General features: G+C 47.9%; 1 protein-coding gene across 1 annotated transcript; it reads left to right on the top strand.

Moving 5' to 3' along the window:
• Window positions 1-1,081: 1,081 nt before the first annotated feature.
• Window positions 1,082-19,205, top strand: KIAA0753 (KIAA0753 ortholog; the record flags this gene model as incomplete). The annotated part of the gene is made up of 15 exons (XM_015409116.1): window positions 1,082-1,538; window positions 2,190-2,296; window positions 3,432-3,494; window positions 4,642-4,860; window positions 5,863-6,061; window positions 7,016-7,233; window positions 7,821-7,990; window positions 9,099-9,191; window positions 10,540-10,639; window positions 11,342-11,425; window positions 12,745-12,885; window positions 14,050-14,131; window positions 15,264-15,384; window positions 16,960-17,187; window positions 18,815-19,205. Coding segments are annotated over 15 exons (2,400 nt in total), but the record flags the coding sequence as incomplete, so codon positions are not given.
• Window positions 19,206-20,905: the final 1,700 nt, after the last annotated feature.

The raw sequence follows: 20,905 nt of genomic DNA, 5'->3' as shown, positions 1-20,905 counted from the left end.
GCTCTGCCGTGGTCTCCCCGCCACAGTTGAAACAGTGAGCAAACTTGAGGCCCCTTGCACGTCTTCGATGCCAGGTTTAGAATGTTTCAGCCTACTCAGCCTGGAGGAAGTTGACAGATTGCTCGTATCAGTACGCCCAACCACATGCAGCCTTGATCCGTGCCTCTCCTGGCTCATTAAAGCAGGCCACGAGGGGTTGTGAGGTCCCCTACGGGAGATTATCAACATGTCTCTCTCGGAGGGACGGTTCCCGGTTGGTTTTATCTTGTTTTATTGATTAACTATTGGCATTTTTTGCCCTATTTGTGTTTTAACTATTGGCACATGTTGCCCTATTTGTGAGCTGCCCTGAGCCCGTTGCAGGGAGGGCGGGCTATACATTTGAACAAATAATAAATAAATAAATGTTGGTGGAAAGGGGCACACACTGATATATAGAAATGTCTTGCACGGACCTGTGCCTTCAGCACTTTTTGCCTGTAAGACAAAAAGGGCCTTACTGTTTTGTATATGTGATATAAATTGGGTTTTTCTGTATGGTGGTTCAAGTTCCATGGAGTTTTGCTGGAGTTTATTCCCAAATGCGGCAGTGCTGTACAAGTTTATACTAAAGAGATGTAATGCACCAGCTGAACGTTAGGAGACCAACAAGATACATTGCTGTGCTTCAGTGTAAGCAGTATTGAACAACTGAGATACACCATTGTTTTTCAGTTCCTGTCGCATTGGTGTTTTTTAATGAAAATCTTCAAAGGCTGAGGCTGCATAAGCTGTGTATGTCTGCAGTCACCTCCCTTGGGGAATTTCAAGACAAATTTAGCCTGGCATCTGTCAGGGTTGCTGATTTACCTTGTGACCTATTGCCCCCCCTCCCCATGAGTGCTCTGCTTAGAAACATGACCCAGAGAAGGATTTAGACAATGTTGTTTGATGTTTGAAACAGCTCCAGTTCAGTCGGAATGTTTCTGTGCTGCCAGAGAACTTGGCTTTCCAATACACCAACCCTCGTCCAATTATAATAGAAAAGCTGAAGCAGCCTGGGAAGAGGAAGGATCAAGGTGCCGGTGATGGATTGGATGTCATAAACTCGGTTGAGTTTTCCGTGGTATCTGAAGAGAAACTCAATTTGGCTGTTCAACTGGCCAAAAGGGATGTGAAGCGAAGACATCTGGAGGAGCAAGTGAGACAGCATCTGCTCAGCGAGAGCAAGATTGTACCTGCTCGCCCTGGGGGGCCTGGGCAGACCAGAAGGAAGGAATCTGAAAATGTTGCAGGGTCAAGAGCATCAAACTTCCTCCAAAAGGATGAACGCCAGCTTGGCAATTGTTCCATACTGGAGACAACCAGCTCTGGAGCTAAAGTCTACCTCTACACCCCAAGTCGGATCAAATCGAAAGCTGCTTCATCTGATTCGCCCCCCACCCGTGACCCAGGACCTGGGCCCAGAAAGGAGGAAGATAAGACCGCCCTGGAGGTCAGGCGGCTCCAAAAGGAGCTACAGAACTACATCCAGAAAATAGAAGAGCTGGCCAAAAAAGGTGAGGGGGATATAGCCGCTGCTTTGATAGTGGCAAAATCTCAGTCTTTCATCCCAGCTCTAGGGAAAATGGTGTCTCTGGGGCTCCTCTCCCTGGGTGTGGGAGGTGTCTGTGTCCAAGACATGCAGCAGAGTCCATTCCAGTTGCTGCCATTGTTGGTGACCTCTTAATGCTGGGTTGGAAGGAACACATGATGCTGTGTTGGGCATGCAGCCTGTTTGCTCCTTGGAGGTTTGACAGACCAGATGAATGACAGATTTCAAAGTCATAGTAGTGGCAAGCCTGGCTGATGTCTTTTAGGTCTGAATATCATGGGAATGTCCTTATGTGTTGTGTAAAATGTTTTACAGTTTCCATGTTAGAATGGATGTTTAAAAATGTGTTCTGGCTTTTCCTGCATAGTCCTTGGAAGTGTCAGGATTACTGTGGTCTGGAACAAAGGCTCTTGCTCTGCTGGGGCCAGAGAGTAATTAACACTTCTTTGGGGGGGGGGGCGCTAGCCTCATGTGCAGATTGCCTGATCTTTCTCCATCCTTTCAAGCAGGGCTTTTCTTGTAGGCTGTTCATTTTCACTGCAGCAAGATTTCCTCAGGTTAATAACTCATTCCAGACTCATCACTTTTTGTTTTGCTGAACTGTCTTTTGTTCCAGAGAGAAGTGAAGAAACTTTGGACCCTGACGAAGAGCGCCGTGTCCGTGTTCGGAGGCAGGAGCAGGCTGTGCGCTCTGCACGAATGCTGTATGTGCTGCGGCAACAGGCAAGAGTGTTGCTCATTTTTCCTCTGTACTCAGGTCTCCCCTGTGGCTTGTTGCAACTTGCGCCAGCAGTGGCCTTTCTTTCAAAAGTGAGCTACAGCCAGAGTTATTCACATTCTGATCACATCCAGATTAGACTACTGCGACACGCTGTTTGTGGGACAGCCTCTGAAAATTGTTCGGAAATTTCAGTCAGTTCACAGTGTGACAGCATGATTACTGTTTGACATAAGCTATAGAGAAAGCTCATTGCAAGTCCTAAGAGAAGCGTCCTGTCTGCCAATTTGTTTCTGAGCACAGTTCAGAGTGCTGGTTCTTACCCTTTTCTTACACTGTTTAGGGCCTTAAAGGTATCTAAATAAGCACCTGCTCCCATAGTATCTGCCTGGTAGTTGATTCTTCCGCAGAGGCCCTGCTCTGTATGTGTCCTTTTTCAGGTAAAATATGTGGCCACTAGGGATAGAGCCTTTTTTGTGATGACTCCTCAATTGTGGAATTCTATTTCCCCAGCAGTTCACCTGGAGTGAGGCATGCTAAACATTAGGCAAGGGGGGGGGGAGAATTCTGTTGTTTTTCCAGGGGTTTACCAACATGTTTTGTCTTCTCTGGGATGCTGTTTGCTGCTGGTATTTTATTACTTTCCCCCTTTTTGCCTGTGGTTTTCTTGGTAGTGTGTATTGCAACTGATACGCTTTTTCAATCTTTTTTTACAAAAAGATTGTGTTTTATTCTCTGGTGTTGCTTAAACCTGCTTTATATTTTTATGCTGGATTACTTTCTTTACTGTCATGCATGTTAATGATTTGTTGTGAACTGCCTTGGAGTATTTTAACGGAGAGAATGGAATAAATATTTTAAAAGAATAGGCCCTGAATGCATAATGAGAACACAGTGCATTCTCTGTGGTGCTGTGTAAGATGGCTGGATCTCTGCTCAGTCCCTGACTGAGGCATCTCTGGGCTTCAGAGAAGTTATAATTTGGACCTGAACTTTGTTATTCCAGTTCTACCGTTTGGTCTTCATAAACCATGCAGTCAGAAGCCTCAGAACTGGGATTCTTGGGTCTGAACTCTGCTGTGCAAACTGCTTAGAAATGTTTCTGTTTAGTTAATTTGTTTGTAATATGTTATTTAATAGGTAAAAGAAATCCAAGAAGAGCTGGAGAAGCTAAGTCCTCAGAGAATCAAACACACAAGGAAGGTGAGGGAGAAAATCCATTGTGTGGAGAAGCACTTCCTTTTGTCTAATAAATCTACTTTCTTTTAGGTGACACTGTGCTCTAGTATTATGAGAGGGGAGAACACTCCCTCTTTCTACCCAGTGCATGCTTTTAAATCTGTATTGTGTCTTCTTGTAGTGTGTATTGCAACTGCAACTTTTATGTTTCTAACTGGAAAAGCTCCAAACTTTTTAGCCTTTCACGTCACGTCCCCTTAATCACTTTGGTTGCCCTTTTCTGCAGCTTTCTTAGTTCTTTGACATCTATGCGGGTGACTGGCATGATTTCTCAGGAAAGAATAACGGTAGACAGGTGGGGTAGCCGTGTTGGTCTGAAGCAGCAGAACAAAGTTTGAGTCCAGTAGACCCTTGAAACAAAAGGAAGGGCTTTGGGGAGTATCCTTTTTTTAAAAAAAGACTTTATTTATAATTTTTTGAAAATATAACATTTAACACAAACAAACTGTAAACTGTACAAGTGGATAATACTTCATGTCTAACAGTTATAGAAGTGACAATCTATACAGTAACTGAGAAACACACAATTTTAGATAGTGGAGCGCCTAGCTGTCATATAAGTACGGGCGAAGTTTAAAGTTTATTCCTTGAGATGGTTCTGTCTGAAGTCAGGAGGGGGACTATTCTTGGTCTCCGTGTACAAGTAGGGTTGCCATCTCCAAATTGCAAATTGTTGGCATCACTTTCTCTAGTTTACGGGGCTCATCCAATGTGCATCATTTGAAGCAGTGCTTCGGTATATCATTATTTGGCACAGCTTCTATGTCGGTCCCTGAACTTACTGTTTTTGAGATTGGGAGATTAGAGCTGTACATGGCATTCTAAATGCAGTGACACTGCAGACCTGTTTAAGGGTGGGTATTTCAAGCCCAGCTGTTTTATTTGCAGGCATTCTGTGTTTCCTTAGTGCTGTTGCATCAGTGTGGAATCCAGCCACATAGCCTCTCTGCCAAAGCATTCTTCAGGCATAGGCTGCAGCAAAGGATTGCTTTGAATACTGGGGCCTGTGAGTGGAAACTTGTCTCTCGTAGCTAGCCTGGCTGACACTAGTCCCTGGAACAGGGTCCAGCTAACTCATGGGCCCTCTTTCTCTCCTTCCTTTGTGATGCAGTCACGAGCCATGGCCAGGCTGGCAGCAGCTCATAGAGGTGCAGTCCGGGCTTTGCAGATGTTTGCTGCTCACTTTGCCAGCCAATCAGAACACCATCCGGCTCCCGCCCACTGCAAGGAACTGGGCAACCTCATCCGGCAGCTGTCCCTTTGCTCTGCCCGCCTCGAGATGGGATCCTCTGTCCCTGACGTCATCATAGATTTACTGCTGCAAATAGAGGTGATGGGGGGAGAGAGGGTTTCTTCATTTGGTCAGTGGCTCAGAGACAGTGCCAAACAGGCTGGGAAGCAGATTTGTATGTCCCACAGAGGTGACATGTCCCACACGAATAAGCCTGGGAGATAAGTGTGTGTTGTAGCCATTGCAGGGGGGCTGTTGGGGGCTAAACAGCAAAAGGAGCTGCTGCCACCAAACCCACTTCAATAAAGTCCTTTGTGGCTCTGTAGCAAACAGGACCGGATATCGCGGGGGTGGGGGGGAGGTGTGGCTAACTGCCCCGGCGCAGTTTGATCCGCAATTACGCGATCAGACGCGCCGGCGGTACACCACGGGTCTTTCCTTCGGCGCCAGCGGGTAAACAAGGGACCAGAGGGGGATGCCGCGCACCGGCACGATCACACCACGGGCGTCTGGAGGCAGCCCGTGGCAAACGTTTACTAGTACCTTGGAGGTACTAGTTTTTTAACTCGCATTGTCGGTGGTAAGCCACGGGTGCGCTCCACTTCCCAGATGTTGGGGTGTGATTGCGCCTGGATAATCCGCCCACCATCCGTGCCTCTCCCACAGCAACTTTGCCGTGTGACCGGGGCCAAAGAATATTTTCTGAAAACATGCTTAAAGGCTGTGCTTTTGCTACAATTTTTTTGTTAATTGCCCATTGTGCAGGTTAAATGTCAAATATTTAGAACTAACTGAGTTTAACTGAGTCTTTAAGCAGCGGGTGGACAAACCCTTGTCAGGGATGCTCTAGGCTGATCCTGCATTGAGCAGGGGATTGGAGTAGATGGCCTCTCTGGCCCCCTCCGACTCTGTGATTCTATGAGTCTGTCATTTCCAAATCTGGTAGCAAACAGAGACTATATAATAAAGGCAGGTTTTTCTCTGGCAGGAAGTTAAGAGGCTTTTTGACAGTTGCCACATGTTTGATCTTTGCACTTTGCAAGGTGGAAAATGGTGCTTACACTTTGCTTGTTTAATAAGAGACAAAAATTGTGGTGGCAGGATTTGGATTCTTTGCTGTCCAAGAAGGAGTCACCCAAGAAAGGGAAGAAATGGCCTTCTGCATCTCAGGCTGAGCTGCCATTGAGCAGGGACAGGGTGCCAAGCAGAGAGAAGAAAGTTGGTGCACTGGAGCCCAAAAAGCCACCGGTGGCCAGAAGACTTCTCCCTTCCAACTATGAAGGTGGACAAGATTTTATGGGTTTGTATGTGAGCAGCTGAAATCTGTATTCTTCCGAGATCTTGCTTTGCAGAAACAAAAACATCTCTGCTTTAATCATTGTGGGCAGAGATGAGAGATGTGCGAGCTTTCCAGATCTCTTCATTAAACTGAAGAGTTCTTCAGGCTGAAGAACCCTTCAGCTTGATGAAGAGATCAGGACAACTTGGAAAGTTTGCACACTGTATTGTGTTATTTCGGTTGGTTTCAATAAAAATGGCATTACGTGGCTTTTGTTGTTGGATCTAATTCTTATCACGTCCTGACTCCACACACCTCGCGGTAGTGAGTAGCGAGAGAAGCCATCACTTGGCTCTCCATTCTACACACTGCAGCTTTGCAGACCTCTTCTCTCTCTCCTCTCTCAGCTCCCTTTGCATCTTCTTACTTGCCCATCCCCAGTAGCTGCTGATTCTCCTTCTCATTCAGCCACATTAAGAAGCTGAGGATCAGTCTGACTCTGGATTTCCAAGTTGGGGTTTGCCATCTGTTTGCTTTGTTTGGGCAAAACTACTGAATTCAGTTACCCTCCAAATCTAAAGTAGGCTTAATTCTGGTCCATGACAAAGGCAGGACTTTGGCAGTGGCAAAGACATAAGAAGAGCTATACTGGATCAGACCAGTGGTCCATCTAGTCAAGCACCCTGTTTCCAGCAGTGGCCGGTGTGATGCCACAGGGGAGCCCACAAACAAGAAATATACTTGTGACAGCCCAGAATATCTCCTTCTGTAGCCCTTATTTGTCTAGCCAGTGTTGAACTTTCTTCTGCTCTTGATTTCAGGTTCTGTTAATCCTGAGAGAGATTAAGAATCAAAGTTGCGTTTGTTTTGTTTTTGCTGTCCGCCTGGTTATTCCTGAGCACAGGAGTAATTCAGGATGGCATTAAAGGGTTTCCTAATTCTGTACTGAAACAGTACTGTGATTATGGTCTTTAGATGACCACCAGCAGACTGAAGAGGTGTGGTCACCAGAAAAGATGGCAGATCACTCCAGCACAACAGCCCAGGAGAATCTGCCGATTCCAGAGCAAGGTGGAGCTCTTCAGGGCAGACCCAGGGAGGCCTTGGGAAGACTCGGGCCTGTGAAAAAGGCCTCTGGACTCAAAGGTGGCCCACTGAAGAAGAAAGGAGTGGCGTTTTCTGCCAGACCTCAGGTACAGACTTATCATCAGCACAGTTCCTCCTCCTCTGCATCCCTGAGCTTAATTTTCAGGTGCTGTCATATGGTTTCCTATACAGCCAGTGTTTCCTCTAAGCTGAGTTAGTGTGAGCTAACTCACAGTTTTTTAGCCTCCAGCTCACACATTTTTGTCTTCGCTCAGGAAGGAGGGCTCCAGAGCAAACTAATTTATGTAGTAACCAGTGTTCCCTCTAAGCTGAGCTAGTGTGAGCTAGCTCACAGTTTTTTAGCCTCCGGCTCACGGATTTTTGTCTTGGCTCAGGAAGGATGGCTCCAGAGTAAACTAATTCATGCAGTAGCCAAATTGCTCGCTCACAACTTTAATGCCAGTAGCTCACAAAGTAGGATTTTTGCTCACAAGACTCCACAGCTTAGAGGGAGCATTGGTAGTAACCAAATCACTTGCTCACAACTTTAATGCCAGTAGCTCACCAAGCAGAATTTTTGCTCACAAGACTCCACAGCTTAGAGGGAGCATTGCGTACAGCATAATGTCTTGCTGCTCAGAATTACAGTTGTTAACATTAATGTTCCTGAAGAGGCTTGTTTTGTTTCTTAAAGGGAAGTTGTCGACCTCAGAGGCCGAAAGCTGAGCAGCCTCAAGCCAAGCACACCCGGTTTCAAGACACCACCGTTGCATTCCGGCTCAAGGAGACCAAGCCGCCTGTTCGAGAGAGCCGGATCCCCTGGGTGCCTCCCAGCCCCACTTCCCCTCGAGGGTCTCCTCAACGGTAGGTTAACGTCACTGCAAGAGCAGCCTCGGTGGGACTGATGGGCACACTCCAGTCCTGCTCCTCGCCTCTTACACCCCGGGGAGGGGGCTTTGCTCTCAGCAGCTCCGTGCACCTTGGAGGTCTGTCCTTGTGATGCAGATTGCTTGCTGTCGCTCTTTGAAGCCCCTCCAAAGGTGAAGCCTTGCTCTTCACAGACTCCTCCCTCCTTGGTTCTCTGCCACATGCCATATTTCTTTCTTTGCCTTTTTGTTTTGCAAAGTTGTTTTCAGATATGGCTCGTTTTATAAGACGTGCCTCAGTTTCCAGTTTTTTAGGAATGGGGGATATGTATTATTGTTAAGGTAGCCTGGCCCCATTAATCCAGCCCTTTAATTGGAAAATATGATGCGTGTTATCATCAAAAGTAGCCTGGATTGCTGGCAGCCTTTTTCTACGTGGGATACAATTGGGTTTTTTTAAAAGAAAACCAGCATTCGTGACGTTGGCCGTTATAGGGAAGGCGGACAGTGCAGCTTATGGTTTGTAACATTTAGTTCTGAAACTGATCATGCCTTGTGGAGACTGCTTTGTGAGGTTAATTCCGAATGCCCGTTATTCAATCATGGTAGCCAACCTGTTTCAGTCAGTGGAAATTCCCTTGTATTTAGAAGGACCGTGATTCCACAGCAGACTGCCATGAGAAGAGGAGAAATTTGAATTAGGATCACTGGCATAAATGTCAGTTCTGTAACAAGTGTGGGTGTTCTACAGATGCATTCGGCACTCTTGTGCTTTACACAACCTGATGGATTGTGAAGGGAAATCCTGCCTTCGCAAGTAATCTCCATGTGATCAACAGCACAATCCTAAACAGCGTTACACCTTTCTTAAATCAATTGAAGTATTCCATTGAGTTTAGGAGGGTGTAACTCTGCTTGAGGATGCACTGCAGGCCACCCAGAAGCAGTCTCTCTTCAGTCGAGAGCATTTGTTTTGCCAGAGCCAGGCTTCACTTCTTCCCTTTGAGAACTTCTGTGTGACGCAGAAGTTTGTTGATTGTCAGTGCAGAATGGGGACTGCAGTAACGGCCTCACACCTCTTCCCTTCTTCCCACAATTCCTTACAGGCACCCTGATGGAAGTTCCCGAAACAGAGAGGCCATTTTAGAGAGAGAGAGAACAGAAGAGGGAAGACGAGCCATGGAAAAACCAGCTGTCAGGTTGGCACAGAAGGGCTCATTGAGTGTTTTTTATCCCCCTTGCAGTGGTTGCATTTCAGAAACCGTCGGGGTGGTGGTGGTAAAACTTCCTTGCCATGAAGGTGACTTTTCTGGAACCTGTAGAGGTTTTTCTTTACTGCAGATTACATACTTTTATCAAACCTAAGTTTGCAGTGAGTTGTGTACGTAAAAGATGTTTAGCTTGAGACATATCTAGGTTGGACTTTGTTTCTAAGTCTTGCCTGTGTCCAAGAAAGATGAGGGAACTGGGTTACTTCAGCAGACAAACAATGGCCAAACTCCGAATCCTGGGCTTCATGTCCCAACTGGAAACAGAAGTAGAGGCATTGGGTGGGGTTTGCATTCTGATTCAGCATAAGGCAGCTTCATGTTTATGTACCTCTTTGGTATGTTTCTTCTGTAAGGTAAAGGTTCCCTTGCTCGAAAGCCAGTCGAGTCCGACTCTAGGGTTGCGGTGCTCATCTCCATTTCAAAGCCGAAGAGCCAGCGCTGTCCGAAGACGTTTCCGTGGTCATGTGGCCGGCATGACTAAACACCAAGGCGCACGGAACGCTGTATGCGGCTCCAAAACTAGCACAGAAGATAGAGCTAGCCCAGGAGAAGAGAACTTGCAAGAAAGCGACTTTCAGTTCCTGTGAAATTTGGCCTGCCAGTTGGGTGCTTGAGCTCTTGATCCTCCAGGAGGGGGCACAGTGGCTCAGTTTCCCTTTATTCTTCCTACTCCTGGGGGAGAAAGGGCTAACTCTTGAGATAGGGGTGGCTACTTTCAGTCTAAAATCTATCCGATGGTGATGTGAGGTCATGGGATTCAGTTTCAGGCACTGTCCACCAGACGATGAGACCTGGCGACAGCACCAGTGTTCCCTCTAAGCTGAGTCAGTGAGAGCCAGCTCACAGTTTTTTAGCCTCCGGCTCACACGTTTTTGTCTCAGCTCAGGAAGGAGGGCTCCAGAGCAAACTAATTGATGCAGCAGCCACATCGCTCGCTCACAACTTTAAGGCCAGCAGCTCACAAAGTAGAATCTTTGCTCACAAGACTCCCCAGCTTAGAGGGAGCATTGGACAGCACAGTCACTAGAACTAAGACAGACAGACTGAAAGGCACACAATTGACACATAAACACCCATGCTTGGGTGTGAAGCACACTTCAGTTTTGGAACTGCTCTCTGCGGAAATCTGTTGAGCATCTAATTAGGGCCAGATAGCTGGTTTCTCTCTGCTTGGTGTGCATTTCAGAGCGTGGCTTGTTACTGTACATGTACTGTGTCCAATGAGTAATGACCAAAGAACCAACTAACATTAAGTACTGGATTTCCCCCCCCACAGTGGTGTTCACAGGACTGAGGGCACCTCTTCAAAGGAGATCATGGATAAGATGGAGAGAGAGATTCGAGAGCGGCTGGAGCCCCTCTTGGAGAAAGCACAGGTAATGCCAGAAGAACTTGTGGGCTTGGCACAGGTGTTGTGTAACTAACACCTTTGTCACCACCAGTGTTCCCTCTAAGCTGAGTGAGTGTGAGCTAGCTCACAGTTTTTTAGCCTCCGGCTCACACATTTTTGTCTTTGTCCAGGAAGGATGGCTCCAGAGCAAACTAACTTATGCAGCAGCCAAATCGCTTGCTCACAAACTTTAATGCCAGTAGCTCACAAAGTAGAATTTCTGCTCACAAGACCCCACAGCTTAGAGGGAGCATTGATGACCACTGCTGCACCCCGAGTCAGCATTTCATGGAGTCACCCACTATGACTAGAAAACCTTTTTCCTGGTCAGTCTTCTGACAGTTTGTTCTCCATCAGTAAAGTTAAGATTTTTTTGCCCCAGGGTGCATCACTTTACCCTTACGTATACCGAATCTCATTTGCTCTGTTGCCATCCACTCACCTGATTCGGAGGTACCCTTTTCGGAAGCTCTTTGCAACCTTCTTGAATAATTTGATGTCTTGGCTATTTACCTGTACAGATCCTGGGTCATTTGTCTTTCCCCCAAGCCATTCAGAGCAGCGGTTTGGACACTCTGTTCCTTAAAAGGAAGTGACTTTGCCCAAAGGTCTCTGCAGTGAGAACTGGAACTCTGCAGTGAGTGTCCCAGAGAACTGGACAATCATTTCCCTGCTTTTGTTTCATCAGAAGGTGAATCTCTCCTTGGAGAGAAACATTCGCTTGAAGGAGCCATTATTGGAAAGCCAGGCGCCACCCCAGGATGTCGGGAAGGTGAGATGTGCTCCAATAAAAGGGCCAGAGAATGGCTGAAACCCGGGGAAGGTTTTGTAGCTCTGCCTGCTCAAGCTACAGCTTCCAGTGGGGGAAACGGAGGGTGCATTCTGTTCTGCAGCAGGACTCATGTAAATGACATGGCTGTCAGGTGGTGGCGACTGGCCATGTGCTTTGCAGGATTTCCATCCTGGCCTTGAAACCATCCCTCCCCACCAAATCTTCAGGAAGTTTGTGGGGGCAAGAGTAGCCCATTATGTGGCAAGCTGCAGTGTGGAAACCGCTGCCCCCTGGAAGCAGTTTTAAAGTTCTCCCTGACTTGGTGACCATTTAATAGGTCATAGTTACCTAGCTAAAGAAAGGCCCAAGGCTTTTCCTAGGGCTTTAGGGAGCTGGCAATGGTGAAGGGTGTCCAAAAAATAAGTATGGTTTATGGCCGACTTTGCTTTTATGCACTGTATTCAGGAATAACTTGGACCATCTTCTGAGTACACGTAGGAACCTGTTTCTGAGGGTCCTGTAGGGTTTCCTTACCTGAGGGAGCACGTAAAAGATAAAGGCCAGAACCCACTCACCATTCGATCTTGGTATTCAAATCTTTGGACCCATCTGCTGATGGATAAGATCACAGATAAGCTAGAATGCAATGATCCGTCATACAAATATGATGCTTTTTCTGGTAGATGGGGTCAAATACTGGATAAATTAGAATATGTGTTAGAAAGAATTAGCAATACTCAGCAAACTCAATATTACAACTATATTCGCCGTGATTGGGTGTTATAGGATACTAGGTTTAGGAAGTTTTATGACTTACTAGCATAATCTAGTTTTATCCACCCTGTGTTGTCATTTTTGTATCTTTATATCACTATGTAATTTTGTAGTTGGTCTCTGTTGTAAGTTAAATGTTTTATAAGTGTTATTTTGCAAAATTTGAATTTTATATATAAAAAAGATATTATTGACTTAGAAGGCAGCTGAGTGTAGTGGTACGAGCCACGAGTTGGGAAGTCCCGAGCTCAAACCTTGCCTCTGCTAGGAGTTTGACTGGGTGAACTCAGAGCAGCTGCTCTCTTTGGGCATCAGCTGCCTCCCATGGGAATCTCTTTGGCTGCTGGATCTGATCTTGGGGTGCGAGTGTGAAAGGGGGGGGGTTGACTGCACTTTGGACGTCTCCTTCTAATATACAGTGTTTAGCCGCTTCAAGAGCACAGCGCTGAAAGTGTGTCTCGTGTCCAATCTATCGAGAAAGTAACATTTTAAATAACTGCATAAATGCTGCGAGAGTAACTCCTGTTTGTGTGTTTAATTGTCAGGCTGCAGCTGAGGCCGGTATCTCAAGCAGCCTTTTGGAGGCCTCTGCTCTAGAACAGAGCCAGAAGGCAGGACGTGAGTCTCTCTCCGCCCTCGGTGCCCCAGACCTGGAGATGATGCTTCAGAGGATGGAGGAGATCGAGGTGGGCTTCTGCTCTGGTCTCCGTCAACACTTGACTTGCGCCAGCAAACCATTTGGAGTGCGGCTAGCTAGCTCTCTAAGGGGGATCATTCAGGACAAAATTGGGCAGGCTTTGGGGAGGGGGAAGCAGCGTTCTCCATGCTGTGTGATTTTCTTTCTTTCTTTTTTTGATCGAGTCCCTGACACGTGGATATTCCCAGACAGCCTTCTGTCTGCCAGCATGGATCCCTCATCAGGGGAAGCCAGCTGCCAGCTTCTTCTCCCTCAAGGGAAGGGGAGAGCACTGCTGTGTGTGTTGGTTGGAGGGCAGAGCGGGCTCATTGGGCTGTATCGTAGGCTTTGTCAAAGGTCAGCCTTCCAGAACTCGCCTGCAGTGCCCCATCTCTGGCAAATCCTTGTGCTGGGCCACGTTCTGCCTTGGACTTGTCCTTGGTCTGGGTAAAAATTAAGTCGGTTCTATTGGTCCCGACACTAGATTGAGGTGGGGTGAATTGCAGATCACTGCAAACTGCGTTCAGTCCTGTAATGGCTTCAGACACATTTTGTGGGAGGCTTCTGCTGTTCTGCAGTGGCGAGGCAGATGCAATAGGGGGAGTGGGAGGGTGTTTGCTTTTGTAGATGTAGCTTAATCAAGGGAAGGGTCATCTCTTATTGTACAGTAGGGAGAGCCATGTTGGATCAGACCAAGGATCCATCTAGTTCAGGATCCTGTGGCCAGTCAGTTCCCCTGGAAGGTGTACAAGCTGGGCGCAGAGGCCAAAGCCTCTGGTATTTAGCGGTGTTCTGCCTCTGACCATGGAAGATCTGTTTGGCATCATGACCATTGATGGGTCTGTTCCGTCAGTTGAATCCCTTTTTAAAGGCACCTTTGCTAGTGTGTGTGTTTTCTCTCTGTCTCTCTCTGTCTGTCTGTCTCTCTCTCTCTCTCTCTCTCTCCCCTCTCTCTCCTCTCTCTCTCTCTCAGCAGTAAGTTCCATCAGTTAGCGATGTGTTGTGTGAAGAAATATTTCCTTTCATCTGTCCATAGACTTCATTGAGTGTCCCAAATTCTAGCATTAGAGACAGAAAACTTCTGTATCTGTTTTCTCTGTCAGCTTTTCTCCAGTCCAGAAAAACCCAGCTTTATGATTTGTTGAGTAATCATGTCTTTTCTCCCCTGTTCAAGAGCTCCCAAGAGCAAATGCGAAGGAAGTATAACCAGATCGTCTATTCTGACCCTGAATTCTGGGCGCAGGAAGAGAGAAGGGGTAAGTCGTAGGCAGGCAAATGTGAAGGGCTGGCTGATGGTCAGGTAGCCAGGAGCAAACACTGGTCCATCGGCGTCAGTAATGTCTACTCAGACCGGCAGCTGCTCTCCCAATTCTCAGGCAGAGGTCTTTCCCATCACCTACTACCTGATCCTTTTAACTGGAGATGCCAGGATTGAACCTGGGACCTTCTGCATGCTGAGCAGACGCTCCGCCACAGAGTCACAGCCTCTCCCCCAAGTGTGCCTGCATAACCATCAAGGCTGAAAGACAAAGTTAGGGGTTACCCTACCATCTCCATACTCATTTCAGTGCTGGTTTCCTGGCTTGTGTTAACAGATTGGCTCCTCTGATATGGTGGGCACCTGCAAGCTTCGATGCCTGTGGGCCAAAGAAACAGGGACCCTTATGCAGAGCCTCGCTCACGTGAAGTTAAAGCCTGAGTGCTCGGTGTGTATTTTGTTGGAGCAAAATTAAGCCGCACCTTTAAAGGCTAGCAAAAGTGCTTCCAGCGTGAGCTTTTGTGAATCAGTTCACTTTGTTAGATGCTTGAAGTTTGCATCGTTGGTGATGCATTTCTGCTCCCAAGTTCCAAGCGTGAAAAGAGGGCTTGGAACGAGCTGCCGCTCTATACTAGGAAGAGCCTGGGAACTGTAGCCTTCCCTTGTGACTGTTTCTGCCAACTTCCTTGTATTGGAAAGAAAAGGCCAGTGTGGTGTAGTGGTTAGAGTGTTGCAGTGGGACAGCTGGGTTCAAATCCTGTGTCATGAAGGTGGCCAGGTGACTCTGGTCTGGTCATTCTTTCTTTCTCAGCCTAATCCATCTCACAGGAACTGTTGAGAGGATAAAAATGAGGAGGGGGAGAATGATGGATGCTGCCCCCCTGGACTCCTTGGAGGCATGGTGGGATAAAAACACACTCAAAACTTAAAAGAAATGTTCTGTATCTCCAGGGCGTGTGTTTGTCTGTATCAAGGCTTCCAACTGAGTTTGCAGTAGATTCCAGTTCATTGTCCTTTTGCAAAGAAAGTGCTGGTGGATGTGTTCCCTCTCCAGGAACACTGGTGGGCAAACTGCAAGGAGCTCTGCACAACCACTAAAGGGTTTTGTTTTTGTTTCCTCCATCTGTTAGAGAATGCAATTGCAGCAAGAGAGAAATCTCCTGGGGCTCCCCACCCCATCCAGATAACGAAGCTGGAAGGTCACAGTGAGCCACAAGTGGACATTGTATTAGAAAGGCCCTTGGACGCAAAGTAAGTTGAAATTCAGAAGCAGGTGGTTGGCTGCATAATTGATACTTGGTAGGATTGGATATTGGCACTGTCTAGTGCTAAAAACTGGCCACATGCCTTTCACAGAATCATAGAATCACAGAGTTGGAAGGTGCCATGCAGGCCATCTAGTCCAACTCCCTGTTCAATGCAGGATCAGCCTACAGTATCCCTGACAATGGTTTGTCCAACTGCTGCTTAAAGACTGCCAGTGAGGGGGAGCTTACCACCTCCCTAGGTAGCTGATTCCACTGCTGAATAACTCTTACTGTAAAAAGGTTTCCCTAATATCCAGCCGGCACCTTCCTGTCCTTAATTTAAACCCATGATTGCAAGTCCTATCCTGTGCTGCCAACAGGAACAGCTCCCCGCCCTCCTCTAAGTGACAGCCCTTCAGATACTTAAAGAGAGCCATCATCTTTCTTCAGGCCCCCCCTCCCCGTCATAACCTTTGGTTTGAATGGCTGTGATGTCACGGAATATTCACAAGTATTCTAGTGGCTCAGGGGCAGTGTGGTGGCAGCGGTACTCATCTCTGTGATGGACTAAGGCTTCTGCTGGGCTGAGGGGATGGCAGGTGCTGTGCACTGCTTGCAGGGATTCAAAAGGAAGCAGGAAATAAAACCAGAGCAGGTCTATGTAATCCACTTTCCAACAGTGTCCAGCCCAGTGTCCAGCCACCGCCACTACCACCACCATGTAACTGCAGTGCAGTATCGCCGGGTTTGGCCGATTGGTCATCTGGAACATCGTGGCCCATGGCGTCGTCCCCCCTTTTCTGACCCCTTCCTGATATGCAATGGGGAGTGTGTATTATAGTCTCTCATGTATCCTGTTTGTTGTGAATTTTAGTCTTAACTGTTTTTAACCTGTTTTATCGCTATTGCACTTTGTGCCTATGTAAGCCGCCTTGAGCCCGCGTGCGGGGAGGGTGGGGTATAAATGAAATGAAATAAGTAAATAAGAACACGAAAGTGTGTTTCTGGAAAACAATGAAGTGGTGGGGTTTGTTTTTAAATAAGTGTACTTGAGGAAGTGGGGAGAGTGCAACAGAGGAGTCCCGCTCCCTTGGTTCCTTTGTGTTTATTTCTCCCCAAGGGCTAGGAGATGGGGCTCCTGGACAGTGTTCCCTCTAAGCTGAGTTAGTGTGAGCTGGCTCGCAGTTTTGTAGCCGTTGGCTCACAGATTTTTGTCTTAGCTCAGGAAGGATGGCTCCAGAGCAAACTAATTTATGCAGTCGCCAAATCGCTCGCTCACAACTTTAATGCCAGTAGCTCACAAAGTAGAATTTTTGCTCACAAGACTCCACAGCTTAGAGGGTTCATTGCTCCTGGACCAAAGCTACTGAAGGGATAGGAGTCATTGGGGAAGAGAGAGGTATCTGCAGGGAAGAAAGATGAGTGGAGGAAGTTAGGAACCGAGGAGTACCTGAGCAGCACAGGGATGTGGGAAAGACCTGGATTGTGCATCTTCATAAAGTGTATCTCTGCTTGAACTTCGATGCCTGTTAACACAAGGAAGGAGCTTTGATTATCTTCCTTGCTTCCATGCTTCCAGTGCTGTTGAGGAGGACGTAGAGCCAGATGAGAGACTGGAGTCCAGAACTCAGACCGCGCAGACAGCTACTTGGGACACCTCCCAGCGGAAGCAGCCCTGCACCTTCCTCTCTGTACCCAAGAACATGCTCCAAAGCATCCATGATTACGGTGCCCGGTATGATCAGCACCTCAGGTGCATTTCCCATGAGGAGGTGGGGAACTTCAGTCCGTGGCACATTGCACAGAGGTGAGTGGAAGAGCTTGCCCATCAGGAGATCTTTCGGGAGTTCTTTAACTCCCACATGCCCCTTAGAAGTGCCCTGCAGCCCCTCTACTGGTATACGCATGTGAAAAGCTGGCCATTAAAACTGGGCTTGTGCTGAGTTTTTGAACCAATCATGGCCATGCAGGAAGAAAGATTCATGGTCTCTGTGCTTCATGGTACACCAGCGGTTCCTATCACAGGAGTATGGCAAGAATAGGAATGTGGCTGTTGCAGTACCCGGCAGCACCACCAGGTGGTGTGCCGCACCTTGCATGGAATCATGCCATGCAAACTGAGCAGGACTGTGGACTGCAAAACTGCTCTTGGTTTTGCTGTTTCCCAACCTGACAAAGTTTGCGTTGCAAGGACACCTGTGAGTGGTCCAGACAGGACCGGTTCTCCTCCTCATGCCTTTGCTCCTCTTAAGCTGATTGCCTTTCTCTCCCCTAATTCTCCCCTCCCCTAATTCTCCCCTCCCCTAATTCTCCAGATTTGCTTCTGTTCCTTCTCAGTTACAGCTGTTGTTTCCATCATCCCCTGGGAGGAGAAAATAAGCATCCTTAAGGGATATGGGAAGCAGCAAAGGAAGAGGGGTCCAGGGCAAGAGCAGATGTGTAGGTGCCTGTGCTGGGGGGCATAGCTTATGTGTTGACTCCTGGCGATGTGTGGCTGTGTTTTTGCTACTGTTATTCTTAATTAAGTTCCCAAGGGGCTCAGGCTGTGAGCAGACGCCATCGCAAATGCCGGTAGGCTTCCCAGTGGGGCCTCTGGCTGGCTACTGTAGGGCAACAGGAAGATGGGATCACCTTGGTGTGCTCCAGCAGGGCTCTTCTTGCATAAATCTGGGCTCCTGCTGGCTGAAGGCCTCCAGAGGAGCATAGGCTACATGAGAAACAGATTCCAAGAGGGGAGCGAGCACAAAGCAGGAGCCCTGCCCAGCATGGAATGGCTGAAATGCCCCATTCCATCCTTTCCAAAGCCTCCCCTCCTGGAGACAGAGGGCTCCTCTGTCTCCCACTGCAGACATACCTGGACCGCATCCACCCATCCTTGGAAACTGTGCTCTACCAATAGTTTGCCCTGACCCCGATAGCCCAGGCTAGCCCGCTCTCGTCATGTTTCAGAAGCTGAGTTGGCCTTGGCTAGTATTTGGAGGGTCGCGAGGCAGAGGCAGGCCATGGCAAACCACCTCTGAACATCTCTTGCCTCGACAACCTCACCAGAGGTCACCATAAGCCAGCTGTGACCCGACGGCACTCTCCACCAGCAGCAGTAGTTTGCAGCTGGACTGCCTCGTCGGCACAGGGGAATCCGCTTACAAACGATTGCTATAGCGTGATGATAGTGCAATATCCAAGTGATGTATGGATGCAGCCCTGGTTCCTCCTTGGCTGTATTAACTCCTCAGCCTGTTCTCCAGATCGCTGCCAATGGGAAACTGCCAGTTAAAGCAAGGCATGACTGGTCCCCCCCCCCCCCCAGCATGGCAGCAGTTGGTTCTCCCTCACCTTGGGAAGAACAGCAAGTCTTGGAGGTGGTTGTGGGGATGGTTGCCAAAACCCTAGAAATCGGGTCTCGGCTTTTGAATTTCCCTTTCCTGCCTCTTTAGCTTGGCAGAGGAGCTGACGGAAGAGGCCCTGGCGGACGTGGCAGCTGAGCTGCAAGACCTGTGCGAGGATTACGCAGAAGCCGTTTTTACCTCTGAGTTCTTGGAGGCGGCCGAGTGATGGTGACTTCTTCGGTGGGTGTTAGCCGAGCAGAGCTGCGCTGGGTCAGTCCTCACCCTGGAAAAACGGCCTCGGGCCTGCAAAGAACCCTGTTACTCTTAATGTGGGCAATATCTCGGGGAGGGGATTTGGCAATTCCTGTGCCGCCTTCCATTGTGCCTTGGTGACAATACAGTCTGGGCTTAACGTCGAAGAAGTAAAGGATACTGGAGTTTTTGGGACTGGCTCTCTGCCCCTGAGTGCTTGTAGCAGAAACCAGCAGTTCTGGGCTGTGCTCCCAGCTCATCCAGTTGCTCTGGATTTCGCACATTAACCTCAAGTAACCTCAGGTCCTGTCTTCGTAGCTGCTGAACTCATAATGAGAGGTGCAACCTTGTTGAAACACCGGGGCAGCTGATCTCTTGAACCACTGAGTGGCACAGAGTCTAACCACTGATTGCTTTGGGCACAGGTCTTTGGGTTCTCCATCTGTCAAAGCATTCTTCATCAACTCTTTGGGGCTTCCAAGGCAGTGAAGGGGATAGAGAATCCACAAAAGCTGGACTGGATTTTCGGAGTGCCCTACCAGTCCTCCCACCCACTTTGTGAGGAGAGTTTGAGGAAGCGCTGACCTGGAGTCTTCGGTTCCACATTGGTGTGCCACAGTCCTGCAAAGGCCTGATGTTATGGATCCCAGTTCTCATCCGGGGTTCTCTCCATGGGAGTCTTCTCTGATCAGTAGTGTGTTTGGGGGGGGAGGGCTGCAAAGGGAGGGTCAAAAGGGGCTTCAGCTTCAATGCCTGGCTGCAATTTAAAGGGGAATATCAAAGCCCTATGTAGGTTCTTGTTGCTATGCAACCCACAAAGAACCTGCTTTGTGGGATCTTGGGTGCTGTGGGACAGAAATATTTCCCTTACCAGCAAGCCCTCAGTGTCCCTTTCCATTGGCTGATTTCCTGTCCGTCACAGCCACTCTGGCTGCTTTGTTTTCTGGCCTCAAAGGAAAGATTCCAGTGGCCTGCAGCCCTTAAGACTTTTTGACAATGACTCAGCCTATAGTCACTGTGAGTAACATTCTGGTGCTCAGGAAGAGAGACAAGTTTACCTAAATGATGTTTTTAAATGTATATATAAAAGCTTTATTTTACTAATCTGTGATTGTCAGGGTTTTTTCCCTTAAATAACCTTGTTTGTATCAAAGTAATATTTAAGAGACAAAGGGCGTTTTTGTACACTAGCAGTGCAATCCTGGTAAGAGCTGCCTCATTCAAAAGTGAAGTGTACTTAGGAGTGCACTGTAGGTTGGTAAACTCAATGGTGTGTTTTTCAAAACGTGGAAAAGGTTAATAAACAGGCATTTCCATACGCTATTGTGTGTGCTTGTGTTTGTGTGAGCATATTTTCAAATCAGACCAGGGTGTTCATTACCAGACTAATGTCCGGCCACACTGCAGAATGTTCAGTCTCTTGGACATCTGGACAAAGGAGAATCCTGTCTTACTGGGGAGAGCAGTGTGGATCGGAAAAGCTCATAGGTTTGCATAATCAAAGATTATGGTGGGTCCAAGTGCCTGGGTTTTTCCAGTATCAGCTGCACAACAGCCCTTGTCTTCCAAGCTGTCTACGTGCCTGCCTGCCTGCCAGCAAAGAGATTAGGCATCCCTCTTTCTTGCAATATCGGAGCCTGCTGTTCGCTGGGAAAGCATCTGTTCTGCAGATTCTTAAACAGAGAAGTCGCCTCCTCGAACACCTGAAGAGGAGCTACAATGACAGGAGCGATGAGGAGCCAGGGTCTTCAGTGGGTTGCCCCTGGGGCTTGTTTAATCTTTCTTCCAAATGCCAGGCTTAATTTTGCTTCCGTCAAAGCCTGATCGAAGGAGGTGACGGCTTTTGGTTGACTGCTTCCGTGGGGCACCTTTTGCGGCTCAGTTTCTTCCCTTCCCTCGTTTCGAGGAGAGTCCTTCTGGCATCCGGTTTAGTGTCTCTGCTGCATC

Source organism: Gekko japonicus, unplaced genomic scaffold (genome assembly GCF_001447785.1).
Source record: "Gekko japonicus isolate JY-2015 unplaced genomic scaffold, Gekko_japonicus_V1.1 scaffold98, whole genome shotgun sequence".
Classification (NCBI taxonomy): domain Eukaryota; kingdom Metazoa; phylum Chordata; class Lepidosauria; order Squamata; family Gekkonidae; genus Gekko; species Gekko japonicus.
The sequence above is the reverse complement of the archived record's forward strand: the minus strand, read 5'-3'. Positions and strand labels throughout refer to the sequence as shown.